At 43.1% G+C, this 23,752-nt stretch overlaps 1 protein-coding gene across 5 annotated transcripts in view; it reads left to right on the top strand.

Moving 5' to 3' along the window:
• The window catches only part of LOC147008843 (forkhead box protein P4-like), a 247,315-nt gene that overhangs the window by 127,810 nt on the left and 95,753 nt on the right, over positions 1 to 23,752 (top strand). For 3 of the 5 annotated variants that reach the window (XM_085864589.1, XM_085864588.1, XM_085864587.1), the window contains exons 3-6: positions 2,757 to 2,852; positions 18,388 to 18,510; positions 19,034 to 19,120; positions 19,553 to 19,682. In XM_085864589.1, coding sequence (XP_085720715.1) covers positions 2,757 to 2,852; positions 18,388 to 18,510; positions 19,034 to 19,120; positions 19,553 to 19,682 — 436 coding nt within the window. The remainder of the gene's footprint in view (positions 1 to 2,756; positions 2,853 to 18,387; positions 18,511 to 19,033; positions 19,121 to 19,552; positions 19,683 to 23,752) is intronic. The other 2 variants (XM_085864592.1, XM_085864591.1) reach the window with 2 other exon arrangements.

The following is a 23,752-nucleotide window of genomic DNA, read 5'->3' as shown; positions in this document are numbered from 1 at the left end:
GAGGTAACAAACATTGAAACTGCTTGTCACCAAAGATGGATAGTCATACCATGAGGGGTATATATAATACCAAAGGTGTCAATAAATTTACTACAACTGCGACTGCTACTGCTATTGCTGCGACTCCTAAAAGGTAGCTATTACTTTCATGTCCCCAATTATTCCTACCTTCTGGAGGGTCATGTGAGGAAAACATTTTATTTCCAAGTCGTTCAGGAACTTGCTGCCAAGGCTTGATTGGCATTTGACCGAAGATTAACTGGGCAGGTATTAGTACACTGTTAGCGTTGCCAGCAATAACTCACCTACTCTTCACAAAAGACACCATTGGATTTACATTGTCCAGCAATTGACGATGGCAGACCGGACAAACGGCTGAACGTTTATCTATCGGACAGCACGCTTTGTGATGCAACAAGTCGGGTCAGGAATCAAACCCAAACTACACACCTTAAAGGTAAGTGTATTCATCTGCACCATCCAGTGGTACAAAGGTGGCAATGGGAATGAGTGTAAAAATGAGCAACAATAAATAAGTAGGCTGAAACACAAGGTCTGCTGCTCTCACCTGGCAGACAGGTCGGTGGCCTTTCTGTTTTGTGCAGCCTCTCCTATGATTTAACTCCCTCGACTCTCTCAGTCCTCAAACATTCCCCAAGTCTAGGATGTACACATTTGCAGTAACCCCCTCCTGGTTAAACGTCCAAAACCCATGTTTGCCAGGCATCTCAACTCTTGTTCTTCACTCGCTCATATGTGTGTCGCCAGTTTCCATCCACTTGCTATCTTACTCTTCCCTCCAGGGCTTCGAGCAGGCAGTGCATCAGCATTTCATGTCATTCCCCAACCTTACCCCCGTTGTTTATTATCCTCATTAACCCATGCTAAACCAATCCCCCTTACTCACAGGCTGCATTGTTTCCTGCCCTCCTCACTTCTTTTCCTGTTTGTTCATTCCCTTGCTCATTGTGTTTGCACATTTTAACCATTTCTCGAAAGGTTGAAGTTTACTCTCACAATGGTGTCTTCTCATTCTTACATTCATTTGGTTTACTTCTCATCCTGAGTGGGGGGAATTTGGCTTTTGTACGTAAAATTTATAAGGTTTTACATCAATTGTGATGCTTCCTACTATTACATCACGTTTCCAGGCATCATGATTGATGTCGAGATGTATTGTTAGTCCTGAACCCCCTCCTCCCCTCCCCCATTTTTCCTCCAACCCATCTTCATACATCTTGTGTATGGATTAAAGAGTTGCTCCCCCTCCCCAACCTCAAAATTAAAATAAAGCATGGGATTTTCATGCGTCTTCTGGGTTTCGGTAAGTTCTCGGATTTCATGGTAAACATCCTTTATCTATTGTTTTACTGAAAGGTTGAGAAACTCGAGCGTACGTACACAAGGTGTCCAAAAAGTTATTGTCCAACTTTGAACTTTAATAACTTTTGACGTGCTCAAGATATCAACAAACTATAAATAGCATCTGAAATCATAATATTTACTCGATTATAGTTAAACTTTTTAGACTTCAACATCACCGCCATCTTTCAGAATACATCTGATTTCCCAAATTGTTGAAAATGGTCTTCAGTTGCCGCTGAGTAATTTCATGAATTGCATTTGTGACCGCAGCCTAAGGTAATCCAAAGAATGTGGTTTTGATGAGATGACAACAGCTTTACATAGCACCATGAAATGTGGTCCAAATGGGGACAGGTCAGGCGAACGAGGTGGCCAACCAATTGGTCCGCGTCGACCGATCCACTTGGCTGGGAAGAGATCATTCAAGAAGCGTCGCACATTCGAAGCATCGTAACAGGGTGCCTCGTCTTGCTGGTGCAGGTGAGACGTCAATGGTTTAATCGTGGTAGTTTGACAACAACAAAAATTCTGCAACATTTTGCAAAGTAACGTTCACCGTTGACTTACTTCATAAAAAGAAAGTAAGGACCAACGATGTGTGACTTCCTCAGAGAACACCGGGCATTGATTTTTGGTGAGTTTCTTTAATGTCGCCAGGCCACCCAAATTTGGTAATTGCGGTGGTTGACATTACCATGTAGATGTAGAAGCTGCTTCGTCAGAAAATGTCAACTCATCAAGAAACTTGGGGGAATGGTGGCTTCAACAACAGCAATAACATCATTCATAAGAACATCAACATTCGCAAAATGTGATGAATAATGAATGCTTCCATATGCCATTTATTGTTTGTTTCTCTCATGGTGTACATAAAAAGTTATAAAAGTTCAAAGTTGTACAAAGACTTAAATATGAGCATCCTGTATGTCTGATTTATTTATTCTTAGACGTTCTCCATTCGTAGAGCATCGTGGATTTGCCACCGAGGCTCGAGATTAGGAAAGGTTACTGCGCAGTAAAGTGGCTCACCTGATGGGAACTTGGAATTTAAATCTTGTATCAAAGACCAACTCTTGTCGATGTGTAAATCTTCAAGTCCACCGGCTCAGAGCAGCAAGACCGCCAGCTTAACATTTCCTCCAAAAGCAGAGCATCTCTTGGTGCCATGAGCAAGATGCTAACGCCGGCTCACGAACACCATGACGACGGTTTGTGATCACGTTCTATCATAATCCCATCTGCAGTTAGGGATCCATGTACAGGTGCGGCACCGTCATTGCTCAATGCCATTGTAACTCGATTGTCCTGTTTTATAGCCTTGACAGAATAATGCTTATGCTGATAAAGGAGATTTGCTTTGTGCTGACGTACAGATGTAATGGTGTGTGCAGGTCCTCCAAGCAGCTGCACGACACTTTCTGCTACACCAGCACTCGGTCGGGCCTGTTTCACCCAGCATGGTGGACCACAAACCTCCGGGACTGCAGGTTGGTCACTGTAAATCATGGATTTAAGTGGTAGGGGGGATCATTTTCATGCTTGGAACATACTCCAAAAAGAGTGGCAACCTTTTATACAGCATAGTGGCAGGATAGCATTCCCGCTTCTTGGTTGTATAGTTCTGGGTTTGAACGCCGATTGAATGGAAAAGGAAGAGGCAGCTCTCCAATGATGAAAAGATGTGCGTCAGTCATAAATGCATAACTGATTTATAGATTTTCATTAACATATATTCTCCATAAATTGCCAATGAAGTTGTTGGAGGTCCATGAATGTTATTAAGCATGATGTAATAGACTGTGGATGTAATGAATGGACTTAAATATTGAAAACGAAGCCCTCCCCCCAATGCTGTACACAATGTGTTCAGAGAGACAGAGACAGAGAGAGGGGATTATGTAGAGGGATAAGCTTGATGTCTTGTTGACTTCATAGAAGTTCTCATAATCTTACCAAGCATCATTCAATTATGTGCAATAATAACAATAATAATTATTAATAATAAAAATAACAACTCATCAGGATGAGAAAAGAAAAGTGTCAGATGATGACATAATGAGCAGTTTAATATTTTACTGCATCAAGGAATGATCTGGGGGCTGCTGAGATGCTGGAGTGTTAGAAGAAGTAGGGAGTGGAGGGATGGCAGCAGGATGGATGTTGGGTGGGTGAATTTTGGAAGGAGGGGATGAAACAGGAGGTAGTCAAGTGAGATGAATAGTTGTGGAGGTTCCTGATGTGAAGCCGACGGGCCAATTAAAAAGTTAACGAGGGAGAATTGAAAGCCTTTGCACATCATCTTTGGTCTGACAAGGAAGTGTGTGTCTGTGTAATGGGAGAAAGGGAGAAGTGGGGAATCTCTAAAGAGTGTTACTGTGCATCACCACCCAAAAGGAAGTCTCGTGTAGATTTCCGTGTGTGTGTATGTAATGTGCATGTACATATATATATATATATATATATATATATATATATATATATATATATATATATATATATATATATATATATATATATATATATATATATATATATATATATATATATATCTTTTTGTACTTTCTAAGTGAGTTCGAAAGTTGAAATTTTGTATACTGATGTAAATCGAGGCCAATATTCCAGGAAAATCACAAAACCCGACCTACATGTACATAAACAAAAGTCAACCCATGTTGCCTCGCTCTGCTCACCTGGTCACAATGGCACGTCATGTGATTTTTTTTTTTCCCCATGCAAGATCTCTCCCCATGGGAGCTGGTGGTTCTTGGTTTTAAGGAGGAGTGATTAGAGAAGTGTCTGGTTTTTAAAAAAAAATCATTTACATATGATGTACAGTTGGTTGTCGGAAGTCATAAAGATTTAACGTTTACAGACGGTGTACAACGGCAAGTGTTACAATGCATATTTTAAGCGGTGCATGTTTACAAATACAGTCTGATCTATCTACCAGATACTCTATCAATATCACTATTACTAAGATGTGACCAAAAGGCCCATTAGTCACTGCAAGAAAAAAATCCTCAAGCATCTGGAAAATAGACTGTGTGCCTGATGCGCGTTTCTGGTACACAGCACGTGGTTGCTCGTATTGTCTTCGTAAACTTAGATAAGTAATTTCCAAATGACATGTTTAATGCTTTGAGAAGTTTTAAAATTGTTTTTTTGACGAATTTTTTTGTAACATTTGTCTTTCTTTTTCACTGCATGGAAAATTCTGGAGGGGTGGTCCTATGGATCATCCCCCCCCCCCCACCGACAAAAAAGTTGGCTTCTTCATCATCTATTAAAAGTGGGCAAAATGACCTGTACGTCCTGTACTGCTGTGTGTTCATCCTCGGTTCTGTAATTGAACCCAGGCGAGACATATCCCCCCATCCTTCCAGGATTTACGCCCATGTTGACAAGACACACACATGGGCACTAAGCTTAGGGTGGGGGGGGGGGTGCCGTTACTTCCTGGGGTACTCTCTGTACCCGGGGTACCAGCGACGTACCTGGGGTACTCCTGGGGTACCAGCGACGTTACAACAATGGCGCCGCTTTTGTCATTGCACTCAGCAGAGCATTTCCCAAGGAGGAATTTTCTCCTCCCCATGGATGCCAAACTATGGGGATTTTCTGAGATCTTGTCCCTTTAAATGCTGAACGTCAATCCAGGAAGCTGCATGTATCATTTAAAAAGTCTTTGGTGTTATTCGACCGGCGTTTGAACCGCCGACCTCCCAGACTCTGAGTAGACACTCTCGTCTAACCATTACACCACTGCGTCTCGTCATTTTATGGCAAGAGAGCGATCATAACAAACATACATAACATGTTTTAATCGATGCATATTTGCGCTGGATTCACAAACCACATTGCTGGAACAGCTGAAGAGAAAGAAAGATCGCTTTGTCCCAGTAAGTTGATTGCAGACACAAGGCTGTATGTTCAAAAATGATCGTTTTTATACAGATGAGAGTGCCAAAATTAATTATTTTTTTTTAAACGTTAAAAGAAACAATTATTTTATTATTCCCTGTATTTTTTTTTTGTGTGCTGTTGTCGTGGTGAAATATCACCACGGCAATACAAAAACTCCACCACCGAAAGTGAGTTGGAGGATTCAGCAAGGTGTGGCTTGCTTGGACCTGCCCCCTTTGGAACTTTCATGGGAAGAGGCTCGGAGTGACAGAATTTAGGTGTTTTTTTGGAAATGGAATTTCTGCTCCATCCATCCATCTATTGGGACCATACTCTGTGCAGAGCGTTGGTGCGGTCGAAGCAATCTCCTTGGCTATTGGGCACAATCCTGGTCGTGTCGCCACTCCGACACAGGATACCAGCAAGCTGGCACTCATTTTGCCAACGTCGGAAGGATGACAGGCAGTCAACCCCACCTGGTATTAATTCAACAGCTGAGGGGGATTTGAACTCAGGATCCTAACATCCCAAGCCCACCACCCTAACCATTAAGCCAACACCAGGCATATATTTATGCTCCGTAGCAGAGTTTTGTCTAACCAGTTAGACATACTTTCTTCATCATCTATTAAAAGTGGGCAAAATGACCTGTACGTCCTGTACTGCCATGTGTTCATCCTCGGTTCTGTAATTGAACCCAGGCGAGACATAAAATTGCTATCTCTCTCGCAGCCTACTACGTAAATCGTTCTGAATCTGAATTAAATTATTGTATCACAATGGAAGATGATAACTTAACATGATAACTTAAATTTGTTCTGTTGTTAATTACATACAACCTGTGAACAGCTACAATAATAGGCCATTGTTTCTATTTTGTTTTGTAAGTTGCAGTTCCACCGATTAACGCTTGTCTTTGACTTGAAACCATAAATGTTTTTTTTTTTTTTAGCACTGTCAAGCAAGTCATTAAAATTTAAACAGTGCTCTTATTTTATAACTTTTGACCTTTTGACCTTAAAAATTAGTATATCTGAAACTGTTCAAAAAAGAGCTCAATCTGATCACTCGTTCTTTAATTACCTGATTTATTCAGTTGCACAATGTAAGTACAATCCATCTCATCAAATACTAGCGGGACATGCTTTCAGACTGCAAGCAGATCCTGGGGTGGAGAGGAAGAGAAACTCCAGCAGCCAACTTTCGTTTATGAGTATTAAATTTTACGATAATTTACGGACAGTTTTGAGATCGTTTTTTTACTTTTCCTGGAATTGTGGCTTTGAGTTGCATCAGTACGTAAGAGTAAAATTCTGTTGATTACCAAAATCTTGATCCTTTACCATGAGAGAGACACACAGACAGAGAGAGTGGGGTCAAGAGACCCCTCACATCACCAAAGACAACAACCCTCCAAGAAAAAATGTGTAAGCAAGACTTTAAGATTTTTAGTAATAAATTGCTCACCATGAGTAGTTTGGGCTTATCTTTTGTTGTTCTATTCTCAATTATTTTGTCGCATAATATAAATATTCTATGTATACACATACCAAGTAACATTATCAGCATTTTATATTTTACTAGACGACCCATGAACCTGTTGGGTTCCCGTTGTGACAGCGGTTAATAAAAAAAAAATCATTAAAAAAAATGATAGCTCCAGCGAACTTTACCGTTGAGGTTGTTTGCATTGATCAAAGAATCCCGAAGAGAACTTGACTGAATCGGGAATTTATTTCTTTTTCATAAATATTTTATTGCCCGATTTGAACGAAACTTGATACTAAACACTGCCGGAGAATGGTGAGTAAGGTGGCGCTAAAATTTTTGCACTACCGTGTACCGTTTTGGCTGTATTTTGGGAACATACTGTTGTAGGATTTCCGCCCGTCCAGCGTGCGGACGACCGCCTTTAGCCCAATTGCGGCCGTACACACCCACCGAACGTGGCAATTTAGTCGCAGCTTCCGGATCAACGCCGAAACCCAGCTATGGGTGTTTTCAACACACCATAAACCAACCAACTCTTCTGTCCATGCGCTACAGGGTTAATTGCCGAATTGTCGATATACCTAACTATTCGCGCGGACAGAAATGCGGGAGTTTATACCTCGACGGGGCCTGCATGAAAATGAGCCGCTTAAGCAGCTCGTTCAGTATGCGATTGCCGAGCGTTTTTATATCGCCAAGTCCCGTCGGACCAGATGTACGTTTTATCGGCTTATAATTTGCCAGCTAATATTCCGAATGCATCATGGCTGTCAATGGTAGAAAGTGACACAATGAGCAGGTTAACATTCAAACAATAGAGGTATTTATTTTAAATGCACATATGCAATGAATGGGGGGATGGGGACAAGACACAAGCAAAAAGCCTACAGCCGATGCCTATTATCATGTACACAGTCATGCACTTAATCAGTTCTACTTAGGTAGACAAGGCGCCACAGACTTTCATCCAAAACCCCAGAAAGAAAGAACTGGGCTCGTGAGCCTTTATAATTATTCGGAGCTGGGATGACCGAAGGGGCTCCGAGAGACCGGGCGGGCTACCTGGCCACCCTCATGGTGACTCGCTGGGTCCTGGTTCGGCGACCCTCGGTGTCTTTGCCCGGACCCCTGAGCTCCGACTGGCTCCCTTGGTCGTCCCGCCTCCACTGCGGCCTGGCTTAGCCGACGACATGCTGGAGGAGTGAATGGGTCTCGACTCAGGCCTCCTGGTCGTGCCGGCGAATCCCCCGCGAACCAACTGCCCAAACTCCGAACTCTCCAGCTCTCAACAGGGCGTCTCTCCACTCCCACCGCCAACCGCAAGCCACGAACTCCAGCGCAGCACGAACTCAAAGCAACCAGCTCTCCACTGCTCTCCACTGCCTCCGAGCTCCCCATGCCAATTCGACTGCAGCGCTCAACTCAAACGCTCTCCTCAAGCGCTCTCCCCAACTGCTCTTCTCAAGCGCTCTCTCCAACTGCACTTCTCAAGCGCTCTCTCCAAGCGCTCTCCCCAACTCCCCTGACGGTGAGCGAACACGGCTTTTTATAGCCCCAAGGGGAGGGGTCGCTCTGGGCTTCACCACCCGAAATCAGCACCCTCCCCCTTTTCACCTTTGAACCTTCACCCAGGCTGGATCCGCCCCCTCTCACTTCTGATTGGCCAGCTCTTTCAGAGGGTAACGCCATTTTGGTCCAATCTTGCCGTCAAACACGGCTGTGTTGGAAATCACTGTCAAACGCGGCCGTGTTGGAGATCACCATCAAACGCGGCCGTGTTGGAAATCACTGTCAAACGTGGCCGTGTTGGAGATCACCATCAAACGCGGCCATGTTGGAAATCACCGTCAAACGCGGCCGTGTTGGAAATCACCGTCAAACGCGGCCGTGATGGAAATCACCGTCAAATGCGGCCGTGTTGGAAATCACCGTCAAACGCGGCCGTGTTGGAAATCACCGTCAAACGCGGCCGTGTTGGAGATCATCGTCAAACACAGCCGTGTTGGAGATCACCATCAAACGTGGCCGTGTTGGAGATCACCGTCAAACACGGCCGTGTTGGAAATCACCGTCAAACGCGGCCGTGTTGGAAATCACCGTCAAACGCGGCCGTGTTGGAAATCACCGTCAAACGCGGCCGTGTTGGAAATCACCGTCAAACGCGGCCGTGTTGGAAATCACCGTCAAACGCGGCCGTGTTGGAAATCACCGTCAAACGCGGCCATGTTGGAAATCACCGTCAAACGCGGCCATGTTGGAAATCACCGTCAAACGCGGCCGTGTTGGAGATCACCATCAAACGCGGCCGTGTTGGAAATCACCGTCAAACGCGGCCATGGGTTGTCGTTGTTGTGACGATGTTTTTGTTTTAAAATAAAGATAGAAAGGAATAACACTACCTTAAAGATGCACAGCCCGGCACACGAACAAATCCCGTTATACATCGGTGGGGAATTCTAACCTGGAACACACACTTACTGAAATAACTGACCTCTGGGGAACCTGAATGGTGTTCTGTGAATTTCCACAACCGTAACAATACATACATAATTACATACATACATACATACAAGATGAGAGTTTTAGTAATATATAGATAACCCGATGTCTTTCTGTCTTCCCGCTCACGTGACGCGAACAGCAGGATTAAGCCATTGGTTCACTTATGTCTGTCCGTCCGTCCATCCACAAATGACAGTTTATGATCGAGGAACAACTTGATGTGAATTGAATGTTTTATTTTAAACACAAATTTGAAAACAGACCTGTAGTTAAACAGTCCTTTGGCTCTGTATTTGTCGCAATCACACATGCGCAGAGAGGAGTGAGATAATTATTTTAGTCTGTCTGCCTGCTTGATAGTCAAACAAAATTGAAAATCATTCCAAAGAAGAAACTTACTGTTTTTGTGACGTCATAAAGGGCACGATGAACATGCACAAAGAACTAATGTAACATTTTAAATTGTAGGGTGATGTATAAAACTGCATCGAGAGTGGTAAATATCTGGACTTGTTTTTTGACGACCTTTAAATTCTCTGTTTTAGTTCAATTGAATAATACACATGAACACTGCAGAACAGAAATCGCCTTTTTGCCACTTTCAAAACCCTTTTATATGCCTGGTGTTGGTGTAATGGTTAGGGTGATGGGCTTGGGATATTTGGATCCTGAGTTCAAATCCCACTCAGCTGTTGAATTAATACTAGGTAGGGTTGACTCTGCCTGTCATCCTTCCGAGGTCGGCAAAATGAGTGTCAGCATGCTGGTATACTGTGTCAGAGTGGCGACACGTCCAGGATTGTGTCCAATAGCCAAGGAGACTGCTTAGGCAGCACCAACGCTCTGCACAGAGTATGGTCCCAATGGATGGAAAACCCTTTTGTTCAGCTGTACTTTGACATGTTAAATACAGTGGTGTATGAGATATCATTAACAGTGCTAAACTTCTGGAATTTTTTTTTTTTTTACAACCTTTAAAATCATTATTTCATTTCAATTTAATTATATACCTGAACGCTGTGTAGGGTATGGTGTTCTCTGAACTCTCTAGTTTATTCAGTAACAAAATTAAAACGAAGAAGAAGAACCACCCTTTCACGTGTTCAGGCTGCAGTAGTTTTTTTGTGGGGGGGCAAGGAGGCACAATCCTGGACGGGTCGCCACTCCGATGCCAAAACAAAAGACTGTCATATAAATGAAGATTAAAAAAATGTTGGCATCTTACATGACTTTGTGGGCCACTGCAACTGTGACGACAAAGAGTGAAAATCATAATGAGGCAAAATTCAGGCAAATGATCAAAAAGAAACCACATTAAAGGGTAGGAGGCCATGACAGGAGTGGACTGCATAAGAATATCATAAAATAAATTGGGTTTGGCATTGTTGCGGTGATATCATTGTTTCAGCCCTATTGTGAGTTCAAAATCCGCCATATCATATGATTTGAACAATCAAACTATTTCATTCAAACCTCGGCGAGACAGCTTGGAGGCGAGTGAGCATACCTCCAGGTATTCCTGCCAGCCCTGCAATATAATGGAATGCTAAAACTATATCCAGACAATGTAGCATCGACATGGCTGGGACAGGAAGGAGTTGAGACGGGACGTTGCAGATGTGCTTATTAAAGTGACCAATTCATTGTGCTTCGCTTCACTACCATGTGGCGGGTTGAGCTTTCACATAATGATGCACCCGGAGCGACAGTTGCGGAACGGTGGACTTTCTTTGTCATTTATTAAAATTCTAATCGATAGGCCTGAAATCTGCTTTCGAGGAATGTTATTTTGTGTTGCTGAATTTCCCATTTCGTTTTTAATCTGAAGAGTTCTTGGGTAGACTACGACATCACCCTACCAATTCATTTTCTTCCCGTGGAATCCTGGCATAGGTGGGGATGGTGGTGGGTGATGAGGGAGGAGGAATATTCTCTATACAGTCAATATTCAGCAATAGAAAACTCAGAAACAGACAGAAATTAATTCATCACTTTGAGTCAACTTAACCAGAGTTGGTGGTGTAATGATGGGAGCGTCGGCTCCGAGTCTGGGAGGTCGGCAGTTCAAATCCCGGCCGAGTCATACCAAACACTGAAAATGGTACGTGCTGCTTCGTTGCTTGACACTCAGCACTTAAAAAATAGGATATCAAGAGCGGAGACAAACAGGCATAGGCTGGCAACCATTTGATTGGCCGAATGGCCTCCTCTTGCAGTGAAGTACCTTGTAAAGTACTCGTATTATAATTTCACACCAATAAACTATCTGTGCCACTAGGCCTCTGCAGGCATTTTCTTCCCGATTTGGTTAACCAAAACGAGGTAGAGCCATTTCATGTATATACCATCATATCAGCCTGGCTGCACGTCACACCCGAGATCAGCAGGGAAAACCAATTGCTTTCACCAATTGGTGGCATATACTGTTGCAGGTGGGATTTCAAACAAATCTCTCCTACAGCTGGGATTTCAATTTTCCCCTTCAGTTCAGGCACAAGTAATTTTTCTTGTGTGAAATCTCAGCAGCAACGGTGCACTGGCATTTGTTAAGAGCAGTCGATGGTCGCGTGTATGAGACGTTGTGAGAGTAAATTGATTTAATGCACTAATTTTTCAGCTGTGCAAATGCAAAATAGACAAACAACTCGGCTTCAATATCTGCGGAGAGGAGACATTGCTCATTACCTCATTCTGCTCGAGTCACGTCATTGCAGCCACAAAGATAAAGTAATTGACACAAATATAAAGCAAAAATGCAAATATATTTTGGCAAATGGGTTCAAATTGACAAGGGGCAGGTGAAAGCAAAGTCAAAGCACCGACCTGTTCAACTCAGACTCCAAATGGACTTGATGCAAAGATTTAAAGGCCGTTATAACAATCCGCTTCCGGCTACATCAGAGACCTTGGAAGGAGAATTGAAGTGAAATTTTAAAATGAAGATTCACCAGATCCAATCGTCAAATGTTTTCACTTCAACGTCATGATATATTATAAAAGGTGTATCAAGTGTCTTGGTTGAGATAAACAATCAAGGGTCAAGGTTGACGCTATGAGGAAAGCAAACAATGAAAACAGCTGTCAACCAAGAAGTGATCAGAGTTTATGAGGAGTTAAAGGCAGCAGGGAGGGACATGGGATTAGACGAGAGGGACCATTGAGTGGACACCATGAAATATTGTAGGGAATAGCAGGACAGGGTAGAGTTCAGAAAGGTGCTCCAAATTTGGGAAAAGTGAGGGACAAAAGTCCAGATGGGGAGACAGCCTGGACATGGGGAAGAAAATTGAGAGGGTGGGCTGATTAACATTTTCTAACTGTCAGCAGAGAGGGAGGTGGTGCAGGACAGAGGATAGAAGGCGAGGTTCATCTGAGACCAGCACAAAGGTGCAAAAGGCAGGTGATTCTCCAATATGCCGACAATGGGTCAGTGTCAGAATCTACACATATCCACTTCATGTTGGGAGATGCCAGTGATAGTCAAGGTCTTGGAATCCCTAGGATCGTTCATATATATATATATATATATATATATATATATATATATATATATATATATATATATATATATATATATATATATATATATATATTGTGACGTCCACGGGACTTGAACAGTCCCGCCAACGTAGAATGAGCCGAAACGATGGAGGCGGTTTTTTTATTTATAACCCAAAGATGGCGGTTCTAATCGCTCTACCGCAAACGGGACGAGGAAGGTGGCACGAGTCGCTTTTCACTGAGTTGATAACGTTTATTCCTCTAACCAGAAATAACAAGACTCGGCAAGAAGAGGGATCCTGGGCGATTCGACGGGATGGTGGTGTGGGATCGGGCGTGGGGAAAACACAGACAATTCCAATGAATATACAAATCTCAAACCCTCTAAGGTGCCAGGTAGACACACACACACACACACACACACACACACACACACACACACACACACACACACACACACACACACACACACACACACACACACACACACACACACACACAAACGCAGCTATTCCAGGTGGTCAGGCTGGACTGTGGTGTGGACGCAACAGTCCTTGGATTGGCGTTGGACGAGCTGGCCTTGCTCTCGTCAGGGGGGCAGGAGAAACCGTCGTGCTGTCGACCTCCTGGTCTTGGCCCAAGTCCGCTCACAGCTGCCAGGGAACCAGTTCTGGCACCAAATTGCGAGCAGGAGAGGGAGGCAGGTCCACCCGCCGTTCGACCCCGTACTCCGAGCCAGCAGAACCCCAGAGCCAACCAAGGTGAGGCACGAGGCTCAGCAAGGCTCCAGGACACGATGAAAAACAGGATCGAATCAGCGCAACAACAAGCACGCTCCCAGCACAACAGCCTCCACCAAAACAGTCTTTCGGTACCGATCTTCTTCTTCCTCCTTCTTCTTTTCGACCCCGAACAGAACCTTTTTATCCTCCCGTCCTCGTCACTTCCAATCGAGCCGTTTTATTGGCCCACCGCCGTCGCCTTCCGCCAATCGTGATCACGGGGCGGAGCCATCCACAGCACTGTCCTGTGACGTCACGGCAAGCCTCCAGAGAATACTAAAAGGGGTTTACGCAGACACACTTACCCTATCCCGTATCCCTATCTAATTACGTGACAATTATCATTTCCCCCTTGAAGAAATGGACATTTACTAGACAACTTATCACCACTGAATTGCTACTTATTACATCGAGATCCTGGTACACTAGAACAGCATGGCATACCTAATTAAACATCCTAATTACCCTTTGAATGCATACCCCCCCTCAAACGTAACAATATATATATATATATATATATATATATATATATATATATATATATATATATATATATATATATATATATATATATATGTGTTCATATATACATTTTTGTTTTTTAAGAAGAAGGTGCTTCCAACCAAAGTTAAAAACAAGATCGACTCCGCTAATTTGAGCAAAAAAAAGCGGGAGCAGACCCGGTCTCAGGCAACGTTTCGCCGGCTTCGCAGCTGGCTTCATCAGGCACAATAGCCCCCGAGCTTTTTTGCTTTTGCAAAATAAAAAACGCACTCCTCCATTTGACGTGCTGGTGGTGCTCGAGGTCCATTTGACCTCGAGCACCAGCACGTGAATAAAAAACAGACATGTGCCGAGGCTCGGGGTCAATTGTGCATGATGAAGCCGGCGAAACATTGCCTGAGACCGGGTCTGCTCTTGCTTTTTTGCTCAAATTAGTGGAGTCGATCTACTTTTTTACTTTTGGTTGGAAGCACCTTCTTCTTCTATAAAAAAAAACAAACATACATATTGTCTGAATTGAATCCCATAACTTTATGAGGCAGCAAGGTACAGATCGAGTCCAATCACAGCACTTGCTGCATGACCTGCCAGCAAAAAGTGTCACCTGCCACGCGAGCACATTGCCTCTGCCCTGCTGATCAGCAATTAAGAGGTTTGCAGCCAGGAACATTAAATTCAACGAAAGAAGAACACTGACTTCAAGACATGATGATGTCGTCATGTACATAAATTACACCAACACATCACCTCCAAACTAGGAGTCATCCATATGATCCTCAAGCCTTTTCACACTGAGATTAAAGCCTTTGGTCACAAATAGATGAAAGCAGAGATGTCAATCTAGATTTCACCCTTGTTGCGGGCTCATCAGGCCAACATACTGCTAATCGTTTATTTGTGACCATATTAGGCTCATTAATATAATGAATCAAACACCTAACTTGATGAGGCAGCAGAGCACAGATTGAGTCCCATCACAGCGCTTGCTGCATGACCTGTCAGCAACAAGCGTCGCCTGCCACATGAGCACATTGTCTCTGCCCTGCTGATCACCAGTCAGGAGATTCACAGTCAAGAACATTAAATTCAACGAAAGAAGCTCACTGACTCTATGACACACTGCTGATGTCATGTTCATAAATTTTACCAATATTAACAAGAAATGATGAAATATATATATATATATATATATATATATATATATATATATATATATATATATATATATATATATATATATATATATATATATATATATAGTAATTCCATATATACTGAGCTCATAAAAGTATTAATCTACTTGCAATTAAATTGAATGTGATACATAGACACATGGTATAAGAACAAATCATTCATTTAATTGAAAGGGTGGGAATTGATAGTTTCAACATTGATGGAAGGGGTTGTTAACAAATCAGCTTTTATTGTATGGAATGAGAAAATGACAGAAAATAATGCAAGCATCGCCTAACCACCGTGCAAACAAACTGTCATTGTAAAATAATGTCACCCATTATTCAGCATCGTGACGAAAAATGATTTGAATTTTTTTGCAAAGCTCTGGTGTCGGTGCAGAGAAAGACCAATTTTCACCGTGCAAGGTCCACTGGGAAACACTCGACGATGAGTGCGCAAGAGGGCTCACTTCCACAACCCCAAGCCTCGTGACTGGCTGTTAATGAATTTGAGTGTGACTGCGGTCGTTTCAATTAACAATATCATCCGTGACCCAATTAACAGGGTCTGCAGTTGGTAAAATTGGTCTGAGTACATTTGGACAGTTGTGAAAATTTGGGTGTCTTTCAAACCAGCGTACGAGGACGTACAAGCGGACGGTCCATTAAGCGCACATGCAGGTATTGTGTTCGTAAATTTGTGCAAAATAATGTTGTACAATTCAACAGTTGGTCCAAAAGTGACTGTATTTACAGTACCCTGCACCAAGATGACTCATTTATGTACAAATGTTATGTCGGGTGTTCATGAAGTTCTTGGGATACGACATCGTCACAGTTGTCCCATTCATACCAGGGTTTTATATATTTAAATATACAGTGAATGAAATTTGTAGAAAACGTTTCTCATGTTTTTTTCTTTCTGTTTAAGCATATAAACAAATTGGTTTGGCTTAGAGTTTCGTGAATATCTCGTTTGGAGAACCTTTTGAAGACCCCCCCTGTACCTGTCATTTCTTTGGACGAATTTTAACCTCAGTGGAGCATGCACTCACACTCCTATTTAAAAAAAAAAAATTAATTAGAAACAGCAGTTTAGTTTCCGAGTGAAAAATAATAAATTGCATTGCTACAGCCATTCATTGGTCCATACTTGTATTGTTCATTAGTGTGTATGGGTTGTGCTTCCTATCCCAATAAGGCTTTTCACATGGAACCAGCGAACTGCCTCGTCAATTTGTTTATAGTGCAGAAGCTTCTACCTTGACAGCAACCACACTCGAGGAAAGCAAGCGGCATAACATGGTGTCACGGAACCTCCAAGAAGATCAAAGCACTTGCTACCCGCAGTTTGGGCAGAAATTTGTAATTTATTCAGGGCGTCAGCGATAACTCGCTTACTCTTCGCAAAGGATATCGTAGGATGTTTAGCATCCACCGACTAATGCTAGCAGATGGGACACTTCGTTTAACGTCCTTCTGATAGATGACACACACACACATGGATTGTCACCCTGAATATGAAACCCCTGGGGGAACGTTTATTGCTGAGTCCTGATTCAAACCCAGGCAGGACGACTCAGAGGCGAGTGTCAATACCTCCAGGCTACTTGCATCCATGTTCATTGATAGCGTTGTAACGATAGCAAAGTCATCACGGCATAGCAGGGTTGTCCGGTCGTCTGAGCTCCGCATCTAACGTGTCCTTTTTAAAGGACGAGTTAAAGCAAGAGCTTTAAACATTGTGAAGATGCTCATGACAAATGTGCATCCGATTTGGCTCAAACTTTTACCAGGAGCAAGGTGATTAAATTTTTGCTCACGACGAGGGAGAAACTGTAAGTTCCCATGGCGGACAGACGAATGGATGGATAAACGGACGAGAATATCCCCCACGAGTCTTCATGATGACGTGTGAGTGGAATTAAAGAGAGAAAGATGGAAAGCAGGGTTGCTCGGAATGAGGACGGTGTAGGGTTGTGGCCGCAGTTATATTGTGGTTGGAGCAGCACTGTTGTGTTACTTCCAAAATGTCAGGAATTTGAATCCCGATTTCAGAACACTTTGTAATAATAATTTTGGGAGTTTGATTCAAACTCGGTGAAATATGGTTCATTGCAACTGTTTGATTTGATTCTTTAAACTACCAAAGTGTTGCACTGCTACGATAGCTCAGAGGTAGTGTACTCATGTTTTAACTGTGCAGTCTGGGTTTGGTTCCTGACCCCGACTACAAACGTTTACCTTGGTGCTTCACAGGCAGGGTGTTGCATCTAAGAGTGTGCTGGCTCTCGTGTTGAACCCTCCACTAGCATATTATATTATCTGGTGGACATGAGAGGATCACATGGTGTCGTTTCGAAAAGAGTAGGGTATTGTACGCCGACACTCTTGACTTCATTTCAAATTCTTGTCCAAACTAGCTGTGGGGACTCCACAAAGTCCAACCCCAAATCAGGCCTCTCACTTCCCACTATGGATTAGTGGTCAATGCCGATCTGAACCATGGCCGCGATACAATAATGATAAATGTCAGTTCATTTCTGTCCTGAAAGGAGAGAAACCTTGCAATCACCGTTGAACATTACACTCAATGATGGAAATGTTCAAGACCGACAAGGTCGATGTTTGTATCGAGGGAACATTTTTCATTAAGATATTATTTTTTACATACATCATGAAAAGTTGAATGCCATCGGCCTTTTCTCAGTTGGAGTTCCGTCATTTGTATTTGCAATTTGGAATTGTACAATTCCTCGAGGCACAGGGGAATTGCAGGGTGCTGAGTGGTGGTGTTCTTTTGATTTTCACCTTTAAGCTGTTATCGTTTTAGGTTTTCTTCTGTGCAGGGTCTAACCCCCCACTGCCTTATGAATTATTCTTCAAAGTTTCTTTGCGTGGTGCTCTTCACAATTGTCCCAACTATCAGAATGTGCTTGAAATTGTATAATATCTTGTGGAATCTTTCGCGAGAAGAACTTCATCGAGTTGATGCCTTTTGGTAGCGTACGGACTGCTCTGCTTGGTTACACCCAGACCATCCCAAATTGGACTTCAGCTTGAACAAACAACTTGGCATCATTTTCGTGTTCGATAAATTACCGACAAACAAACGTTTCCCCAAGTTAGACTTTTCCTCTCTTTCTTCGCCCCGTCATTTGCAGGTTCCGGTTTCGCTGGCCATTTCTGCAGCTGGAATGTCTTCGCAGCCTATACAGATTCTTCCGTCAACTCAACAGCTTCAGGTCCTCCTGCAGCAACAAAGCTTCCTTTTGCAACAGGTTGCGGTAACAAAGCAGGGTTTTTCCTCAACGTGGGTAGCACTTAGCTGTGCATGCAATTGAGAACATCGTGCGTAGAATGTCTTTTACAACAACAAAAAAATATTGAAACCTATTGTAATACCTAAGAACAAGAACACGTCGGTTTGCAAATCGACGGTGTCATTCCAGATGTTCACTAGAGATTACCCACACAGAACACACGAGGTTTTCAGTTATCACGAGCCTTATATGTTTCTCCACCTACTTTCTTTTTCTCCGTGCACAACGTTTAATTTCAAACCAAACATTGTGTGTGTTAGCATAAAGTTTGTGGTGGATATCTGAGCTTTGCCTTTAGGCGACGTCGCTGAACTGCGTCCCGTGAGTCGGTAACATTTATCCAAAATGGTCACGAATCTCACAGAATTAGTCGGGATGTGTCACGACCCAGTAACCATCGCTTCATGACAGGATCACCGTTTGGAGGTCTTCCTGCCATCGGGCTTAAAAGGCACAATTTGAGTCATTTCCCCCTCTTTTGCCGCAGCAACTGCAGGAGCTATACAAGAAACAGCAGGAGCAGTTCCACTTGCAGCTCCTGCATCAACAGCAAAGCAGCAAGGCGCCAAAAGAGGTATCCAATTAAAGAAGGAGATTGGAGGCTCTGTGTGTCTTCAACTTGGTCTGAATTTCCGATGAGCACCGCGTGAATTCGTGTGAAGTTCGTACAAAGATGGTGATGAATCATTCAGGTTGACCACCAACTCCGACGTTTGGTCTAATGAACATGCCTCAAGAGAACCTCATCAGGTTTGAAGTCAACACTGCAACTTTTTGGCTCGATATGCAAATTTACATTTGGTGATTTTTTTTGTCAAATTCATTCTTCTCTGCCGAGCCAGTCGCAGCGGGTTCCAGACCTCAATGGACGTACGTGCAGCATATTGGCAAACCTCGGTGCTGCTTTGTAAATCGGTCGAAATGTTTCAAATGGTCTTTACTTGACTTAATTGGATTCTTTTCATCCGTGCCCTCAAGATGCTTTGACTTTCTCCGTCTCTTGCAGCACCAGGCCTTTTTGGGGCAGCAGTTGACTGCACAGCAGCAGCGCATTCACTTTCAGCAGCAACAACAGGGAAGCTTGGCAGGTCCCGCACTTCCATCACCTATCGTTCATCGGAATTCTCTTTACTCAGGTGTTTATATCTAACGGTGTTCTACGTGGAGAAAAACTTTCTTTATATACATAAACCTGCATCGTGTATGTTGTTTATTATTTTTGCAATTTGACAAAAAAGAACGCATCAATTTTAAATGTTGACTTATTATTATTGTTTTTTTTTTAACCAATCAGTCGATTTCAATAACATTTTAGTGATATTTGATTATTATTATTATATTTATTATTATTATTATTATGTAGTTTACAAATGAGGAAGTATAACAACAAGCATTGTGAAACTAAACCATGCACCTGATGTGTCTTATTGGGTTAATGGTATGACATCATGCACATGAAAGGTATCAATGAAACTCCTGGCAGCACATAACAAGTGGATAAACACTACCTTCCCCCTCTACCCACAATCCCCACCACCTCATTAAGATAAGTGGGTATTTTGCTTGATTCCTTTAAAGCTATGTTTATGTAAAAAGCGCATCATGACACATGTAAGGTTAATCTGTTGAAAGTGAAGCATATCTAAGATAAAGAGAAAACACAAGATACACCGATGAACAAGGTTAGCAGGAGTAAAAAAAAAAAAATACCATGAGTACATTGAGGGATAATGTAGGATAGCAGGGAGCCACCAACTTCAAAGACTGGAGGAAAGAGTGGAATTGTAAATATGCATGGAAGTGATTCCACAGGCTAGTGAAGGTGGGGGATAGCTCGTGATTATGTACATCACTCCCCCTCCTTCTCCCCCTTCCACTCCCCACCCTCCCACCATCCCTTACAATCCCTCATCCTACTTCTTTTCATACTCTGTCTCCATATCGGATCCATCCTTCCCCTTCCCTTCCTTTTCTCAATATTATATTGAGCATAACCCACTTCCCCTTCCCTCTCACCCCAACCAGCTCCTTAATGTATGCATTATGTGTATATGGTCTCAAAGAATGTAAATGACTGGAAGTAGAAGGTTTGGCTTTGGAATGTCAATGAGGAATGGACTGTTCCATTAAAACATATAGCCTCATGAAGGGATGAATGACTGGTTACAAGACCAGATAGTCCAGGAGCTACAGGTCGTGGGAGAAAAATGGAAACACCAATGTAAAGTCACTCAATAGGGCTTTGGGCCACCATGTGCGGCCAGTACGGCCTGTACGCGCCATGGCATAGATTCCACCAGCATCTGGAATTCTGCAGGAATGATGCGGCACCATTCTTCCATGAGAAGTCAATCAACTCACACCTGTTTGATGGAGGTGGAAAATGCTGTATCAGGCGTCGTTCCAGAATATCCCATAAATGCTCGATTGGGTTCAGATCTGGTGACTGGGTAGGTCATGACGTATGGATAACATCAGTGTCACACTCATCAAACCATTGGGTGATCACACATGCTCTGTGGATGGAGGCATTGGGTTGGGGGGGGGCACTCCTCGCAGCCATGCTAGCCATAATTATAGACTACCAGGTCTGTGCATCATTTTTATATGTGACCTTAAGCATGCTGGGATGTTATTTGCTTCATTAACACATGGGCAACACCTGTGTGGAGGCTGTTGTTTGGTGGCCCTCATTTACCCAGGTGTTTCCATTTTTTTGTCCACTACCTGTAGCTTCAGGTCAAAATGACGTGGCACATCGAGTATTCAGAAGGTTTGGCACTTGGCTTGAGTTTTGGTAAGATCTTAGGAACACTTCTCGGCCTGTTGTACAATGGAATTGTGGTCTACTTCATCAGCTATCTAAATGCGATTGAAGCCGAGGTGCATAACAGACTTGGTTATTTGGGTGTACACATGTTCGGGAGAATTCTAGTTTGAGCCAATGAAAAGTTAAGAGACAATTGAGATATGCTCACCAAAGCTGGCATACAAGTTTGTCTTCATATTCCGGATGAAAGGATGAATTCAATATCGAAAGGTCAAGGTCAAGGTCACGGTCAAATGCATATCATGGATCCGTGAGGATATCTCAAGACAGCTGGAAGTAAGATCACCAAATTTGCCATGTTGGTTTCTCCAATCACATAAACCTAACTGTCACACAATAAGCAGTTCAAAGACTCTGGTTTACAAGATCTCCTCCTCGAGTCCAACATATATGGCAGTGGCACAGCTTTTGCTCTGCCCAAGAAAAGTCAAACAACTGAAGAGTAAGGGTGCACATGTTGGTTATGGAAGCAATGCTGTGCCAGCAATGGCAGTCCTTCTCAAAGTGGGTTCAACAAGAAGGGGAGCGTGAGGACATCATTAGAGCATGAGGCATGAGACAACCAAAACAGCAAAATCAAGAACTGCGAAAAGTCTTGAAAAGATGAAATGTTGCATGAGAACCTCAGCAACTTGTGGACAGACACGAGAGGGCGACATGATTCGTTCAGGTCTCTCAAATGAGTAGTAAGCACAAGATCACATTCCTTTGCTTTCTGAAACTCCTACATTGAGATTATTAGAACTGTTACTCCAGTTCATCCGAGGCGAGAGAAATGGAGGCTGTCCACTTCATTTGTCTGCTACTGCTGGAACGACACATCTGACAACATTTTCAACCACCACGACAGACAAGTGTCCATCAAAGCAGGAGAGTCTGTCAAAATGGGGTCTTCAACTGCATTGGAAGTGAATATCACTTTTGGAAAACACCCCCAATCCCAAAGCATTGGGCCAAGTACATCGGAAATCCTCACAACAAGATCTACGGTATATGGTTGCATTTGACAATGGCCCCGATATACCATCATCTGGAAAGAGGGTCATTCTTGCTGGTGGATTCAAGGATAGTATGGATGCTGTGTCAATCTATTTCGGTCAGTCGCAGCCTTTGACAGAGCTCTGATTTGATCATGAGGAAGCAGACACCAGCATGAGATTGCATGCATTCCATGACTCTACAGACTGCACAAGAGTAGCCGTAGTCCCCTAATACAGCTGTTTTCATCCTAAGGTCTATGCCTATGATTCCCTCCACTGTCCCGAGTTATAGTTTTACATGGGCACAAAAGACAAGCTGCGCAACACACCAATACATAGTGTTGCACAAAGGCTCGTTCCAACACTGTGCTTTGCTTTCCCAGACTTCCATTCACTGATAGGTTGTAAGAGCACCAGCGTTCTCTCTCTCTCTCTTTCTCTCTCTCTCTCTCTCTCTCTCTCTCTCTCTCTCTCTCTCTCTCTCTCTCTCTCTCTCTCTCTCTCTCTCTCTCTCTCTCTCTCTCTCTCTCTCTCTCTCTCTCTCTCTCTTTTTCTCTGGAATAGGCAAGAAAAGTATTTGGACCTGCTAAAGACTTCTGAAAGGTATCAACAGAGCTTTACTAGGGTAAATGTGGACCTGTCCATGTGTGATGTGAGTCTGTGCGTGCCACGTATGCCAAAATAAAAACGTGTATTCCTGCTGATGAATCCCGGCACTGGCTATTCTATCAAAATCGACCAAAAAAAAAATGAAAATCTGCCACAAACATCAAACAGCCTGGAACATCACGTAGCAAAATGGGCCAATTTTGAGGCACTTGTGTGGAAACGTTCCTTGCAAGCACTTCAAGATCTCCCTTCTCCAAACTGACACGGCTGGCAGCTTCTGGCTGGTCAACTCAGCCCTGTTTTCACGTCAACGGGACCTGCTCCGATCAGGTTGCTGGAACTCGCAACTCGCCTCATGTCGATGCCAACACTCAACATGCAGAAGGGTTGGCCGATGCCAATGCAAAGCAAATCATTCACTTTGCACTGAAGCTTGCATTCGCACGGATGGCGAATAATGCAAACATGCACAGAGGAGTTTCTGATGAAAACTCAGACTCAGATGCAGATTAGGAAAACGTGTGCAGAGATAAATGTGTGACTATTTGTTATTCAACTGATATAATTATCAGCTCATGTAGACCACGCTTGTCCTCCAGACAATGTTGAGAATGTCTAACCATATTTATGTGGCATTGCTGCTTTATGGCTTATACTGGTCATAATGCCTCAGCATTTCTTCGTCGACGCTGCCCGGATGTTTACTTTTTTAAAGCACATCTGTATGACTTGATGAATCAACAAATGTACAGGTGTTGATGGCTTAGCATGATATCTCGAAACTTGG

This window comes from Eptatretus burgeri, chromosome 18, assembly GCF_056783735.1.
Source record: "Eptatretus burgeri isolate ZD-2024b chromosome 18, Ebu_testis_v1, whole genome shotgun sequence".
Taxonomy (NCBI): Eukaryota; Metazoa; Chordata; class Myxini; order Myxiniformes; family Myxinidae; genus Eptatretus; species Eptatretus burgeri.
This window is presented reverse-complemented; position numbering and strand designations above follow the sequence as displayed.